The sequence below is a fragment of the Nicotiana tabacum genome, chromosome 18 (assembly GCF_000715075.1).
Source record: "Nicotiana tabacum cultivar K326 chromosome 18, ASM71507v2, whole genome shotgun sequence".
NCBI classification, from domain to species: domain Eukaryota; kingdom Viridiplantae; phylum Streptophyta; class Magnoliopsida; order Solanales; family Solanaceae; genus Nicotiana; species Nicotiana tabacum.
The window spans coordinates 144351560-144365872 of record NC_134097.1 but is presented as its reverse complement, the minus strand read 5'-3'; the positions used below and the strand labels follow the sequence as shown (position 1 = coordinate 144365872).

General features: G+C 36.5%; 1 protein-coding gene across 1 annotated transcript; it reads right to left on the bottom strand.

The window, feature by feature from the left end:
- Positions 1-3754: 3754 nt before the first annotated feature.
- LOC107786692 (uncharacterized) lies at positions 3755-7994 on the bottom strand. The gene is made up of 3 exons (XM_016608212.2): positions 7165-7994; positions 6128-6667; positions 3755-4039 (listed from the first exon to the last, which is right to left on the bottom strand). Exons 1-3 carry the CDS (start codon positions 7969-7971, stop codon positions 3941-3943), a joined length of 1446 nt encoding a protein of 481 aa, XP_016463698.1. The 5' UTR covers positions 7972-7994; the 3' UTR covers positions 3755-3940.
- Between the last annotated feature and the right edge of the window lie 6319 nt (positions 7995-14313).

The window sequence follows — 14313 nt, the reverse complement described above, 5'->3', positions numbered from 1 at the left end:
TATAAAATCAGATAATCGAGCCGAATATGATAGTTAAGCAACCGTGCTAGAACCACGGAACTCGGGAATGCCTAACACCTTCTCCCGGGTTAACAGAATTCCTTATCCGGATTTCTGGTACGCAGACTGTAATATAGAGTCATTATTTTCCTCGATTCGGGATTAAAATTGGTGACTTGGGACACCCTAAATCTCCCAAGTGGCGACTCTGAAATTAATAAACCATCCCCGTTTCGATTGTCCTTTAATTGGAAAAACTCCCCCTGCGCCTCTCGGGCGCGGAAAAAGGAGGTGTGACAAGAACTAAACACATCGTTAAAATTCCCTCCTACTAGCCATGTGTCCTGGTGAGAGTCAACTAAATTTTTCAAATTGTTCCACATAACATCTCTATCTACAGTGCTAGTACTAGCATATATTGATGAAAGAAGCCATTTAAAGTTAGTAGGACGTACCTCAATGGTTGCATGGATTTCATGGTTCTTATGCACAATATTATGGACATTCACTTTGGTATGATCCCAAAGAAGCACCATGCTCCCAGCTTGTCCAACTGCTGGCACCTCGATGAGTTCAGAAAATCCAAACTCGTTTAACAGTGGGGCATGTGAATGCATTCTAGTCTCGAGTAGGGTTACCATGCAAGGCCTGTGGGTATCTACAAGATCCATGAAGTTCCTTCTAAAATCTTCATTATTCCCTCCCCTAATGTTCCATATTATAAAATTAGTAGGATTAAACATGTCAACATTTGGGGTTGGGTTGTGACCATTCTCCAGTATTCCCCTGGTAGGGTTAGAGTTCCCCCTCAGCGTTGGTACAAAGATCATTGCCTTGTTCCCCACTGTTGGATCGTGTGGTGGACGAATGTCCATTGAACACTGAAAAGATTCCGTGGTCAAGAGAGGATATGCTTCTTCTCTTGGTTTTCTTTGAACAAGAAAACCTTTACCTCGCTTAGGTTTCCCAATTCCACCATTGATTCCCCTATCAAATCTATTGGATCTATCATTTCCTCTTCCATGTGGTTGTCTACGTTTGGAGCTACTGGGGGATTGAGATTGATATTTTCCATAGGGACTTGCATGTTGGGGTTCTGTGGGTGTGGTACATCCCACTGCATTAAGATTGAGTTCATAGCTGTTAGAGCTTCCGGGGGAAAGAAAGGTAGATCTAGGCCTAAGTTCTAGGGTAGGATGGGGACATGATTGAAGTGAGGGGGTAAGTTCCATTGAGCTCTCATTTCTTGGACTAGATTTGGATTCATTGCTGGAGCTAAAGGTTGTAAGATGTTGTTCACCCAGACATGGTTCATGTAGTTATTCATGGCCAGGTGAAGGCCCTCTGACACTAGTTGGGCTAAGTAACGTGGGTTTTGAACTAATATCACACTCTCCTATCCGTTGATGGTGGCATTGAACATCATACCTCTTCCCATTAGACCTATCTCTATCCAAGATAGTGGGTGATGGTCTTGGGGTAATGGTGATTGGACATAGATTATTGGGTTTTTGGGAGTTGGTTTGGTAGTGGTGGAAGGTTTGCCATGTTCAGTGGCCTTGGTGGACGAAGGAGTTGTATAAGCCTGTATCTCCTTCTGTTGTTCAATGGAAGCCTTGGCATGTTTGGGATATTTGTCTTCACTTAAATTAGAGGGGGTAGAAGGGTAGGTTATAATTGTCTCTACATTCATGCATTCTGAATTGGTTAGCGTAGGAATATTAGAAGAAGATTTTGGAGTGGATAGCGCATGGCACTGTTCTACCACTTGTCGTGTGTCTTCGTCCATTTGTTCATTTGGAGATGTTTTAGTGGACAAGTGTTGGTTGGCATTAACAGACTTTTTGTTTTTAGTGGTGAACTCATTAGAGGTAATGTAATTAATACTGTTGGGGTCATTAGCAAGATGACTTGGTTGGTGGTTACTAGAAGATATATTAGGGACTAGGGTAATGAGATTAGTAAAAGTATTATTACTAGTAGCACACTTAGTAGTGTCGAGCATACACGTGGATTGCTGCTTGTTATGTTTATTGAATAATAAATTATTATTTTTAGGAGGGTTAACATCCAAAACCATGTGCTCATTGCACAACTTTGAGAAGCTGTTTTCCAGCCTGAACCCAGCTTTATTCTCGTTTATCATGGCTTTGGTGGAATAAGCCATATGAGTAGGGCAGTTAACATCCTTATTTAAAGATAAGGTATTAGAGTGTTTATTGACAAATTTAAATTTTTAGGTGTTGATATACTTACCAGTTTAAGCATTAAATAATTTAACATTAATACCTTCCTCCGTAGAAGTTTCCATCCCTGCATCTGGAATTTTCCTAACTGACCTTCTTGGTTTTTGAAAAGAAACGGTGTGCCAGATGTCCCCATTGCTTGATGTAATGGAACTTTGAGTGCCTTGCATTTGGTCAGATCTTTCTTTAATGTTCTCCATCTAGGATAGTGATTTTAATATCATAGAACATTGGCCAACTATGTGACCTATTGAACCACAGTTCTTACACAGTATCTTGTCTCCTTCATATTCAATAATTTGTTTGTGTTCTTCTATAAGTATGAATTTGGCCACTGGTTTGTTCATTGGCAATTCTACACAAAACCTAGCATATCTCCCTCTCAAGGTGGAGGAAGTACAAGCATCAACTTTTAAGAGCTTCCCAATTGAGTTACCAATTTTTTGGAGAATAATTCCATCGTATAATTCAATAGGCAAATTTAGGTAGCCGGACCCATACAACTGTGCATATTTGTTTAGCATTGGACGTTATAAAATTCGATTCCCACCTTTGGCAAGATAAGAAGTGACCAAAGATGAACCATAGTCCATTTTGTAGGACTTGATTCATGCTATCTTGTTTTTGAAATTTAGCAATATAGTAGTCTGCTCCCAAATCAATTAGAGGAAAGTTTTCATTTACTTTCCATAGATCTTGGACCTTTTCTTTAAGGGTTTGATGGAGAATTCGTTTGCCTTGTAATTTAAGGATTATGGAATATTTCCAAGGCATGTACATGCGTTCCTTATCCTCTTGTGAGAGGATGATTTTTCCTTTCTCAGTTGTATTAACTTCCGAATATCTTGATGAGGAGTAAGCACCATTGGATAGGGGGCCGGTAGATTCAAAAATGATATCCGCCTCTTTAGTTCCCTTAATTAACTTGTTTTTAAATGTGGTTTGTTGATGTCCAGAGTTCTTGATACTATCATCAATGTTAATGTCGGGTGATTTGGGTGGAATAAGGATCATTTCTGAATCTGTGTCCATCTAGATTGGTTGGGACAGTTGAGTTGGTAGAGGTAGTCTCAAGTTTTTAGAAAGAAGGGGGAGCTGCTTTCTAAAATTGATTTTGAAGGACCCGTATATATAAGAAAACTTTAATAAGGAAGAGGTGCAATGGTTAGGACTCCAATATTATTCTACATTATTCATTTGTTGAAGATAAGGTGAAAAATCTTATAAGGTGAAAAATACTATTTTACATTATTGATTGGACCTATTTTCTTCTCTATAATTCAAGTACAACATAGACTGTGAAATTTTTCTTCTTCACAATTCATGTACTCCTAGTATATACTATACACGTGATTGCATTTACGATAACTTTATTTTCTCTTTGTAATTTTTTTCTATTTATGTATCTATTTTGCTCGAGGAGAATAACTAAAAATGAAAAGTAAAAGACGCAAGATAATTGCTCGATCTTTCGATGTGAATCAAAATAAAATTTTATTAAATTCCGTCTAAAAAAATAGATAATTAAGCTACATATTTATGTGTGCAGAAGTTACATATCTCTTCAGCATTACATGACTCTTTCATGTGTTGAATTAAGTACATAACAATTATCTTTTGGAAAAAAAATATACTAATAAGGAAAAAAAAGAAAATTGACATAATTGCTTATACAACAGCATATTATGGAATAATCAAGCTATTATCTCATCTATCATACACTCTCTATACTTGATTTCAGCCTTATTTGATCCAGCTTCATGAATTACATCACAACATTCACACCTATCAATCTGAAAAGAAAAATGACAACAACAAAAAAAAAATGATCAGATTGGAGATTTTTGCAAGTTTCTCTCTCTTTTCCTTTTTTTTTTCTTTTTCATTGGGGGAATGGAAACTACTAAACAAACATGAATTAGTGACGGACAAATTCTATAGCTAAACAACAAAATTTGTTGCTAATCCTACTTAGAAATTGTAGACATCAAGATTTTAACGGATCAAGCTAAATCCTAAATTCAAGATACTACAAGACTCTTGAAATCCTATGAGTCTATCAGGGTTTCTCGGAGGTTTCTCTACCCTAAACTCTAATGCACACCTATATAAAGGAATACATATTCCTTTGAAGAGACATCTCAACAATTCCATAAACTCTCGGAATATGCACAAAGAGATCAAATATGAGATCTCCGAAATTCCATAAAACTCTTGGAATATTCATTTAGAGATCAAAGATAATATGTCTTGAGGGAATAATCAAGGGATAAATGGAGTTGTAACCTACAATGTTTATCAATAAAATTATTTTTTCTTTATAGTTGTTTGTGATTGCACTTTTATTTTTCTCTGCATAAATTTGTTGCAAACAAAAACTGATTAATAATAGATTATTAAAAATATTGTTAGCCATGAGTCATTTAGCAATAGATTAGTAAATCAGTAAATTCCAAATAGTCTAAATTAAATAATCTTTTATTAACAACCAAATGTCTTTATATAATAAAACTCATTTGACATACAAACACAATTAAACAAAAACTCATTTTCAATCATGATTTTTGTAATTTGAATGTACGAGGTTGGCCTTCTTTTTGTCATGTTATTATTATTTCTCCATTTGTCAAAGTACTTCTAGAAGAGGGAGAATATACTTTGGGGTTTCCCTAAAGGCAGCATGTTTCACTCCAATTGTCTTCACTTAATAGCACGTAGGACTTGGCATTATGATTTAGTTCTTTCAAATTAAGCTAATTAATTAATAATGCTAAATGTTGTTTGTGAAAAATTAAAGGGAAAAAAAACTGATACCTAAAGAAAGAAATACTTCTCTTAGTCCTTAACATGATTTACAAACACCAAAGAGCCATCAAGTTTCAGGTTCAGAATTATGTCGAGACTAAAATATTAAGTTACTTCTTTTCATCTATTAAGTCTTAGTGGATAGAGTTACGCGGTGCGCATACTAATATGAGGTAGTAGGTATCCTGTAAAATTAGTGTACGCGCTAGCTGACCCAGACACTACCGTTACAAAGAAAAAGAGAATGTATAAACCTCAAATTCTATAAATTATATTGGGTCAACCTAATCTCTCGCCCTTTCAAGGTGATTAATGTTATAATTGGAAAAATGTATAGAAAACTAGAAGTCAATGAGAAAGGAGATGCATTTGACCTAGAAATTATTCATTAAATTAATTTATAAGCAATAGAAATACTTTAACACAAACTCACTCACATTATTTCAGAAGCAAACTTATAATAAATTATAAAATATATTCTTCTATATCTATATATAAAAATTTCTGCAGAATTATTTTCTTATATTCTTGCTTTGTATGATTGCAATCTCGTATGTTGAGTTACTTTCAATTAATCTCTTTAATTCTCTTTCCTGAATTGGCAAGTTACAGCAAATTATGAATGGATCTTCTTATTTGATGTTATTTATTTTCATGAAGTCTCCGGAGCCAAAATATATTATTATGGTAAACTAATAATTTCTTGACCCTTTTAAGTAGAAAAGCAGTTAAAACTATTGAAACCAATTGCCTTCAGTATTTGCATATATAGAAATGGATTTAACTATGTATTAGCAGTATATTTTAACATGTTCTAGCGGGAATATTACCTTACGTTAAACTATTACTTTTAGGTGACTAGTTTCATTGCTTTACGGTGTAAAGAGTAGCGCGGTGCAGAAAGTATTCCGCGGTCACGTAGGTCGCAGGAAACCCTAATTCAAATATTAGTGGTTGCTTCCACGGCTCAAACCCGTGACCTATAGGTCATACGAAAACAACTTTATCGTTGCTCCAAAGCCCCCATACAATATCATCATACAAAATTACGAGATTATGGAAGTAGAGAACATTACCTCAATACGTTTTGTTGCTGATGAGTAAACATGAATTTCAGAAACATATTCTGCAGAATAATTTCCAGAAGACAAACAAGCTCCAATCCCTCTTGGCCATCCTCTAGTATAAGTAGTAACAATTTCATTTCTTGGATTTCTCTCAACAGATTTGAAGAAAAAAACATGAGGAGCTTCACAAGGATCCAAAGAAGGACTTCTAACGTCAAACATGTAATGTGGTGGCCTAGGACTTTTATTCCATGTTTTGAATGTTTCAATTGGATTTTGAATCCAACTTCTAGGCATAATTTTCTCATAAATATGAGCTGAGTAACCCCAAGAAACTGAAAATGTCCAATTACTTGATCTTTTGTGGCAAATGGTTTGTTGTAACATTCTTGATTGATCATAATTTGCAGCGTTTAAGAGATGAAATCCTGAGTGTGCACGGTCTAAAGAGGGAAAAATTGGTTCAACCATGTCAAAATGGTGAAGAGACATTAATAGAGATTTTGGATGAGATGATAGAAATCCTGATAGGTCACCACGTAGATCAATCTGCAAAGTAATATCGAAGAATTAATAAAGGTTAAAAGTAAGATAGTTTTTTGGTAAACTTGTAAGTTGGCTTGACTGACTTAAAAACACTTTTTAATTAAATTTACGCGTTTGATAAATACCAAAATTATTTATACTAAGTGTTTATAAAGTCAGAATCAGTTAAAAATTGTAAGTTGATCACCCCCAAGGGTTTTTCAGCTTAAAGAGACCTTTTAGTTAGACCAATATTTTTTTCATAATATCTTTTTGTAATTTCAAAAATACCCTTTTTGAAAAAACACCCCTAAAGATGCTTTAAGGGTGTTTTTCATCATTTGTCATTCTCATTCTAAAGATACTTTCTAGTAGTTGATATTTTCAGTAAATAACTTTAGGGCATTTTAATCATTAGAAAATCAAATACATTAACTGTTTATTATTATTTTCAGCACTTTTATCCAAACATATAACTACTTAATGATTCTTGCCTGTATTTTTTTTTTTTAAAAAATTACCTGATGAATACCCTGAAGAGGAGAAAGGTTGACACCAATATCAGCAATGCAAGTCATTGTAGTTCTATCAGCAGCTTTCAAATGAGCATATCTCTTTAAACAAGACATCATATTATTTGCTAATGCTTTAGCCAAAGGATAACTCAATATAAATCCAGCTCCACCAAAACCTTGATTAAACGAGTACCAATAATTCGATAATATAAACTCCGAGTGTCCACCAAAATAATAATACTTCGTATGATCATATTGCGCGAGAATATCAACCATATTATCCACGAAAAATACTGAATCGTCGTCCCCCATCACTAACCATCTTAAACCTTCATGTTCTTCTCTAAACACCTCCATAATCCCATGAACTAATCTTAAAACTGTTGGATCAACATGTTTGGTTTCTTCAACAAGTTTTGGAACATCATCTGATATTTTATAAGGAGGTGAATTTATTGACCAAGGTAAAAGATCACCTTTAGGAGGAAAATCTAGTAAAAGATATCCTTTTGTAATATTTGGTCTCCACCAAGATTCAATATAGGATTTTCTATGATGCCATGCTTTTTCTGACCCTAAAAGTCCAAAAAGAAGATGGCTAATATTTGTGGCATTGTTGGTTTTTGCATCATTTGATAATGTATTTGTTTGAGAATTAGAAGGAGAGATAGTGAGTTTCAAGGGAGAGAAAAAATCAGAAGATGAACATTTAGACTCATTGAAAAGAATAATGGTGCCCACGTATAGAACTAAACCACAAACTAGAACTGTTTTGCAAATGCTAAGGACAGCAGAATTGTCAATTTTAGACATTTTTAATGAGAGAATAGGTAGAGAGATTTTGTTGAATCAAAACAAATGAATCAATGATCATTTGATTCTTATATGAGTTATTTTCTCTTTTCAAAGTTTTAAGCAACCCCCCCCCCCCCCCCACAATACATTGTTCTGACTTTCTAAAGCCAAAATTTGGTCTCTTTAAACCCATCTTTCTAAGTATTTGTGATAAACCTTTTCTTAAAACAAACACTAATTTTATGTCGATGCGCCATTGGTATTATCACTTTTAGCCCTTGCCAGAAACTATTTACATTTGGTAGCCGAAAAAGTGTATAAAATTTGTATAATTTTTGTATATAATATACAGAATGTATATATATACAAAAAATATACATTTTTTCGGATATTATTTTGAGAGAAGCTATACAGTGTCATTTTTCCTATTTTTTGATTATCAAATGTTATTTCAAAAGAATATGTAATTACGATACACTGTTTTTTATTTCACACTTTTGTTTCAGAAATTAGTTTAGGTACATCCCGAAGGAGTGGTGGGTTGGTATAATCGCTTCTTTATCAGAGGTCTCATGCTTGAGCATGAGAATAAAGAAACCCTGGTTAGGAGTGTTTTCTCCATTAATCTCTATACAACATTAATTTGTATTAGTCGAGTCAGTGAACTTGTGATACCAAACGACTATACCATAATATAAAAAGAAATTAGTTGAGGTGATTCACAAAATACAATATGGAACAAAATTTTTTAGGAGGGGTTATTTGTCTTTCTAGTCTTCGACACAAGAAAGGGGTGTAGAAAATTCCTTTTTTCTTGAGTCGAAACGAAAGAGTAATAATTCTTGACCATGTTTGTTAAAAATTTCTAATCTTAATTTCGATTTTTCCAGATGTATCAAAAACCCTTTACCTTACCCCACCCCTTTACCTGTCGTAGTACATTATATATTATCCATGCGTTTTTAGAAAGTAAAGAGTTTGCTACTAGTAGTATACTAGTATTTTTGTTTTGCTTTAAATTTATTGACCTACCTTCCAACATAATTAATGAAAAGGAGCTTTTACTTCAATATTTGCCTACTTTCAAAATAAACAAAGGTTAATAAATTAGGTCAACTTATAATTTTCCTTATCAAGATATTTAATGTAAAGGTTACTTCATAGCTCTGGGCTCATGTGATTTATTTAATAAATTAAACAAGTCAAATGTTATCTCTTTAAGTTCTCCACAAGGAAATTTTTAGGAATTGAATCTTTAAGTTATCTTCCAGCTCCCACTCATAATGCAGCTGTTTTATTTGTGCAACAATAAATTAATTTTAGAGAAATATAGCTTCAAAGTGACTGTTCCATTAATCAATTAGTTATTTGATTATTAGTGTGTTAATTTAATTACTCAAAACAAGTTAGAAACTTCTGGGATATAAGTCTCATTGTTATGAATCTCTATCCAATTTATAATCATTTATTCAATAAATCGGCTGATCGAAATTGCAAATGGACAAATGTTACAAATGACGAATCAATTTTTTTTAATGTTAATCACTTTATCTTTGTTAGTATATCAGTGTATAAAGATAAACAAAACAACAACTCTTATATATATATATATATGGAACCCCGGAAAAACACGCAGCCGCTACAGTCTCTGCCTGTAACGACCCGACTAGTTGTTTTGAGCTCTAGCGCGTCGTTCAGCAGTTTGAAGCCATGAGCAACTTCACTTTAGGTATTATGACTTGTGCGCACGGTCGAAATTGAATTCCGGGAAGTTCGGAGTTGATTTAGAAAGAGAATTCTCATTTCGGAAGCTTTAAGTTGAAAGAATTGACTAAGGTTGGATTTTTGAGTAAACGACCTCGGAATCGGGATTCAAAAGTTCCAGCAGGTTCATATGATGATTTCGGATTTGGGTGTATGTTCGGACTGGGTTTTGGAAGACATGGGAACGTTTCAGCGCCTATTGTGGAAGTTAGCATTTTTGGAAGAATCTCATAAGTTTGGATTGAAGTGCATTTCAGGGTTATCAATGTCCGTTTGAGATTTCGAGTCTGGGAATAGCTCCGCATGGTGATTCTGGTAGTGGGAGCGCGATAGAAAGTGAATTCAGAGGTCTATATGTCATTTTGGAGTCATTTGGCTAAAGATAGAAATTTGAAGGTTTTTGAGAAGTTTGACCGGAAGTGGACTTTTTGATATTGGGGTCACAATCCAATTTCGGAAGTTGGAGTAGGTCCATAATGTCAAATATGACTTGTGTGCAAAATTTGAGGTCAATCGGACATGATTTGATAGGCTTCGTCATCGAATATAGAAGTTTGAAATTCTAAAGTTCCTTAAGCTTGGATTGGGAGTCGATTCATGATTTTAGCGTTGTTTGATATGATTCGAGGCCTCAACCAAGTCTATAATGTGTTTTGAGACTGGTTGGTATGATTGGTTGGGGTCCTGGGGGCCTCAGGTGATTTCCGGATGGTTAACGAATCAATTTTTGGAATTTGAAGAAGAAGAGATTAGCTGCCTTCTGGTGTAACTGCACCTGCGAGGTTTGGGCCGCAGGTGCGGAGCCGCAGAAGCGGCCCTTGGGTCAAAGACGCGGAAATGTGCTGGCCAGGCTGGGACCGCAGATGCGGTCGATTTGTACGCGTGACGACACTTGCGGAAGGAGGATCGCAAATGCGAAAGTTGAGTCTAGGAGGAGGACTGCAGAAGCGGAGGGTAGCCTGCACCTGCGGGACCGCAGAAGCGGTCAGGTGACCGCAGGTGCGGAAATGCTGGAATTAGTAAGGTTGTTTAAAACAGTGGTTTAGCTCATTTCAACTCCATTTTTTCCATGGGAGCCGATCTTTGGGCGATTTTGGAGCTCCATCTTGGTCATCCATGTCAGGGCAAGTGGTTTCTACTAGTTTTGAGTTAAGTACTTGGATTATATATGGATTAGACATGAAAATTTGTGAGAAATGTGGGTTTTTGATGGAAGACCTAGTAATTTATATTTTGAATTTGTACTACGATTTTGGGCATGGAATTAGGAGAAAATCATATGTTTGAGTTCGTGAGTTCATGGGTAAACTTTATCTTCGAAAAATTTCGGAATCCGGGTACGTGGGCCCATGGGCAATTTTGTCAACTTTTCGATCGGGGTTAGGAATTGTTATAAATTGGATTGTAATGAGTAATAGAACATATATTAATGGATTTGCATAGTTATTGGCTAGTTTTGGAGCATTGTGCATCGATTCGAGTCTTTGGAAGAGCGTGGAATGCCGGTTATGGATCTTCGGAGCGAGGTGAGTCTCCTTTCTAACCTTGTAAGAGGGAATTGTCCCCATAGATGAGTTAATTGGTTATGTGCTCCTATTTGTGGGGGCTACGTACGCAGGGGGCGACGAGAGTCCATGCGTAGCTACTATTATGCTATTGTTCGGGTAGTCTAGGACCCAAAAGCATGCTGTACTTGGAAATATTTTTAATCCTATTGATGGTTTGAATTGCTTAGATCACATCAGATTAGTAAGTGAATTTCTAAAAGATTAAGCTTCATTTTCTTGAATTGTAAAAAGAGAATTGGATTTTCCTTGGATAGTTGTTCCCTGATGAAGTCTTGATTAACTGTTGAATATGTGATTCTATGTGTACCTGCGTCGCATGTATGATTCGCGAGTAGGGTGTTTGTTTATTTTATGTTGACCGCGTCGCATGGATGATTCGCGAGCGGGGTGATAGATGCATCTATGGTTCGGGCCGTTCGACCCTCGGCAGTGCACATTTTACATTTCTATTGGATCAGACCGTACGACCTCGGCCTGGTATGCGCATGCTTGTATTTCTTGATTGGGGATTTTAAATGTTGATATTTGCCTTTCCTGGCCACAGATAAATTGATAAAGGTAATAAAAAGCAAATCTTTGGATATCCTTTATTATTTGAGAAGTTGTTTACCTGCTTTCCTGCTTTATGAGTTTAATTTTGTTCTATGAATCCATGAATTTCTCACACTTTTACTATATTATCAATGGACCACTAGTAAGTGTTGAAGTCGACCTCTCGTCTTTACTTCTTCGAGATTAGACGAGATACTCATTGGGTACACGTTATTTTCGTACTCATACTACACTTGTTGTGCATTTTTGTTGTACAGGTTCATATGTGGCTAGTGGCTTAGCGGCATGGTTGATACAGAGACTTAGGTGAGCTGCATTTATCGACACGACCCGCAGCTAGCAGAGTCCCCTTCAGAGTTTTTACTATTTTTTTTTCATTTTTGTCCACTTTGTATCCCGAACAGTTATTGTATTTTGTTTCATTCCCTAGTAAATACTCATGCACTTGTGACACCGGGTTCTGGGATGATTATGGGATATCTTGTATTAACTTCTTAACATTCATGTGTGATTTGAAACGATTAACTTTGACTGGTGAAAATTGAAGGAATAATCATACTTTTCAAAATTATTAAAACGAGGATTTAATTAAGTATTTTGGTTGGCTTGCCTGACAGCGGTGTTCGGCGCCATCACGACCCTTAGTAGATTTTGGGTCGTGACAATATGGTATCAGAGCACTAGGTTCCTTTAGGTCTCACGAATCATGAGCAAGTCTAGTAGAGTCTTGCGGATCGGTACGGAGACGTCTGTACTTATCTTCGAGAGGCTACAAGGCTGTTAGGAGCACTTTCCTTCTTGATTCCTCATCGTACAATTTGATTCCTTGGGGATTATGCCCTTGTTTCCTTCCTACTCAACCTTACATGACGCAAATCGCTTGTTATAAATAAAGAATTGAGGAATTGTAATGGTACTACGGACGTGGTGCGTGATGTTTCTCTCGGTATAGTTGATTGGGCTATTGTCGTCGCCTTGCGGAAGGATTTTTCTATCATTTCGGCTCGGTAGTTGTGCTTCTAAGAGCTTAGAGGCTATGCATAGGTTGCTATGATGCTCATGATTGGTTATCGCACAGTAATGACTTGATAGCAGGATACTTGCCTATGTGTTGGGGCAGTGAATGATTTGAAAGGAAGCCTACTCAGTGCACAATTCAGAGATATGAAATAATTTCTGGCAGAGGAAAGGCAATTGGCCTAGGGACGTCCAGATTTGGAGTGATGGAGTAACAAGTCTTGGTGATTTCAAGCGTGATGGGATTTTCATCTGCGATGTGGTGTCGTCGTCCGCGATTGAATGTGTTAAGTTCACCGGTGTTATGGTCTTCTGCAATTCGCCTTTGGGGTAAGATATTGTGAAATAATATTAGAGGAACGACTGTTAGTTATTGCGGGGTGCTGTGGTTCTGGATTGAATCGGTGTTTCTAATGCTGACGACTCGAGAGAAAATGATCTTCGGAGAGGTTTAAAGTTAGTAGCGATTTGTGGGTTCAAGTGTTACGAAGATAGATTTTATTTAAGGCAACAACTGAGCGACAAAGGATGAGGAAGGACATATGGGGAGTGTCAGACGGTGGTTAAAATTTCTAGAAGGCCAAGTATAAGAAGCAAAGGTCGAGTAGTCGATTAAAGGGGTGAGTTCCACCAAAGTGGGAGAGTGGCGGAGTTGCATATGATCTTGGTGGTAGGATGACCACGCACCTTGAGAAGAGTTTGGAATGATTTGGAAATTTTAGACACTGGTGATTGGGGCCTACGAATTTAATTTGGAGCATGGGCTATTATGCAGTAGGAGATTTGATATAATGGAAAGGAGCTGCTTAAAATGAAGAAGGATACAACATAACTTTGAATTGGAAGGATGTTGCCGCACATCTAATTGATGTCCACGAGGGGTAAATGGACTTGTGCAGCTAGTAAGTGAGCTCAGACTCAGTATAGGTTATTGATGTGTAGTGATTGTACCCCGTGCAACAGCGTTAGAAGATGTCGGAAAGTGATTTCCACATGTGGGTTATTCCCTGTGAGCAGGTTAGCAGTCACGTGGTTGGCAAAGCTTATACGGAGGATTTTACTGTGCCATTCCGGTAAGAGGTCGAATATGTGAATATTGATGGAAATTCAAGGTGTTCATGAAGTGCTAACGGAAGGATTTCAAGGAATCTGGCGGTTTAATTGCGCGAGGTCATGTCAATAAGAGATAAAGAATCTTGGTGAATTCTAGAGGTGTATAATAGTGGCTTCAAGCTAAGCGGGAGAGTCCCACCGCCTATGATTGGGTTGCATGGTTAACTACTTGCGAGGTTTCTGGTTATTAGCATATTGATGGGTTATTTCAGCTATGAGAAAAGGACATAAGTGGTAATCTGAGCAAAGGGATTGTTAAAGCTGTGCTATGGTTGGCCTTATTGGCTCATGTTCAGACTTGGGGAAGGATTCAGGATTTATGCCTTGTATAGATGCGGGTTTCAAG

Bases quoted from the DNA above. Each gene is read 5' to 3' on its own strand.
- LOC107786692 (XM_016608212.2), bottom strand. From the start codon at position 7,971: ATGTCTAAAATTGACAATTCTGCTGTCCTTAGCATTTGCAAAACAGTT. The intron at 6,668-7,164 runs GTAATTTTTTAA...ATTACTTTGCAG, and splicing joins CTCTTCAGGGTATTCATCAG to ATTGATCTACGTGGTGACCT. The intron at 4,040-6,127 runs GTAATGTTCTCT...TTTTCTTTTCAG, and splicing joins CAGCAACAAAACGTATTGAG to ATTGATAGGTGTGAATGTTG.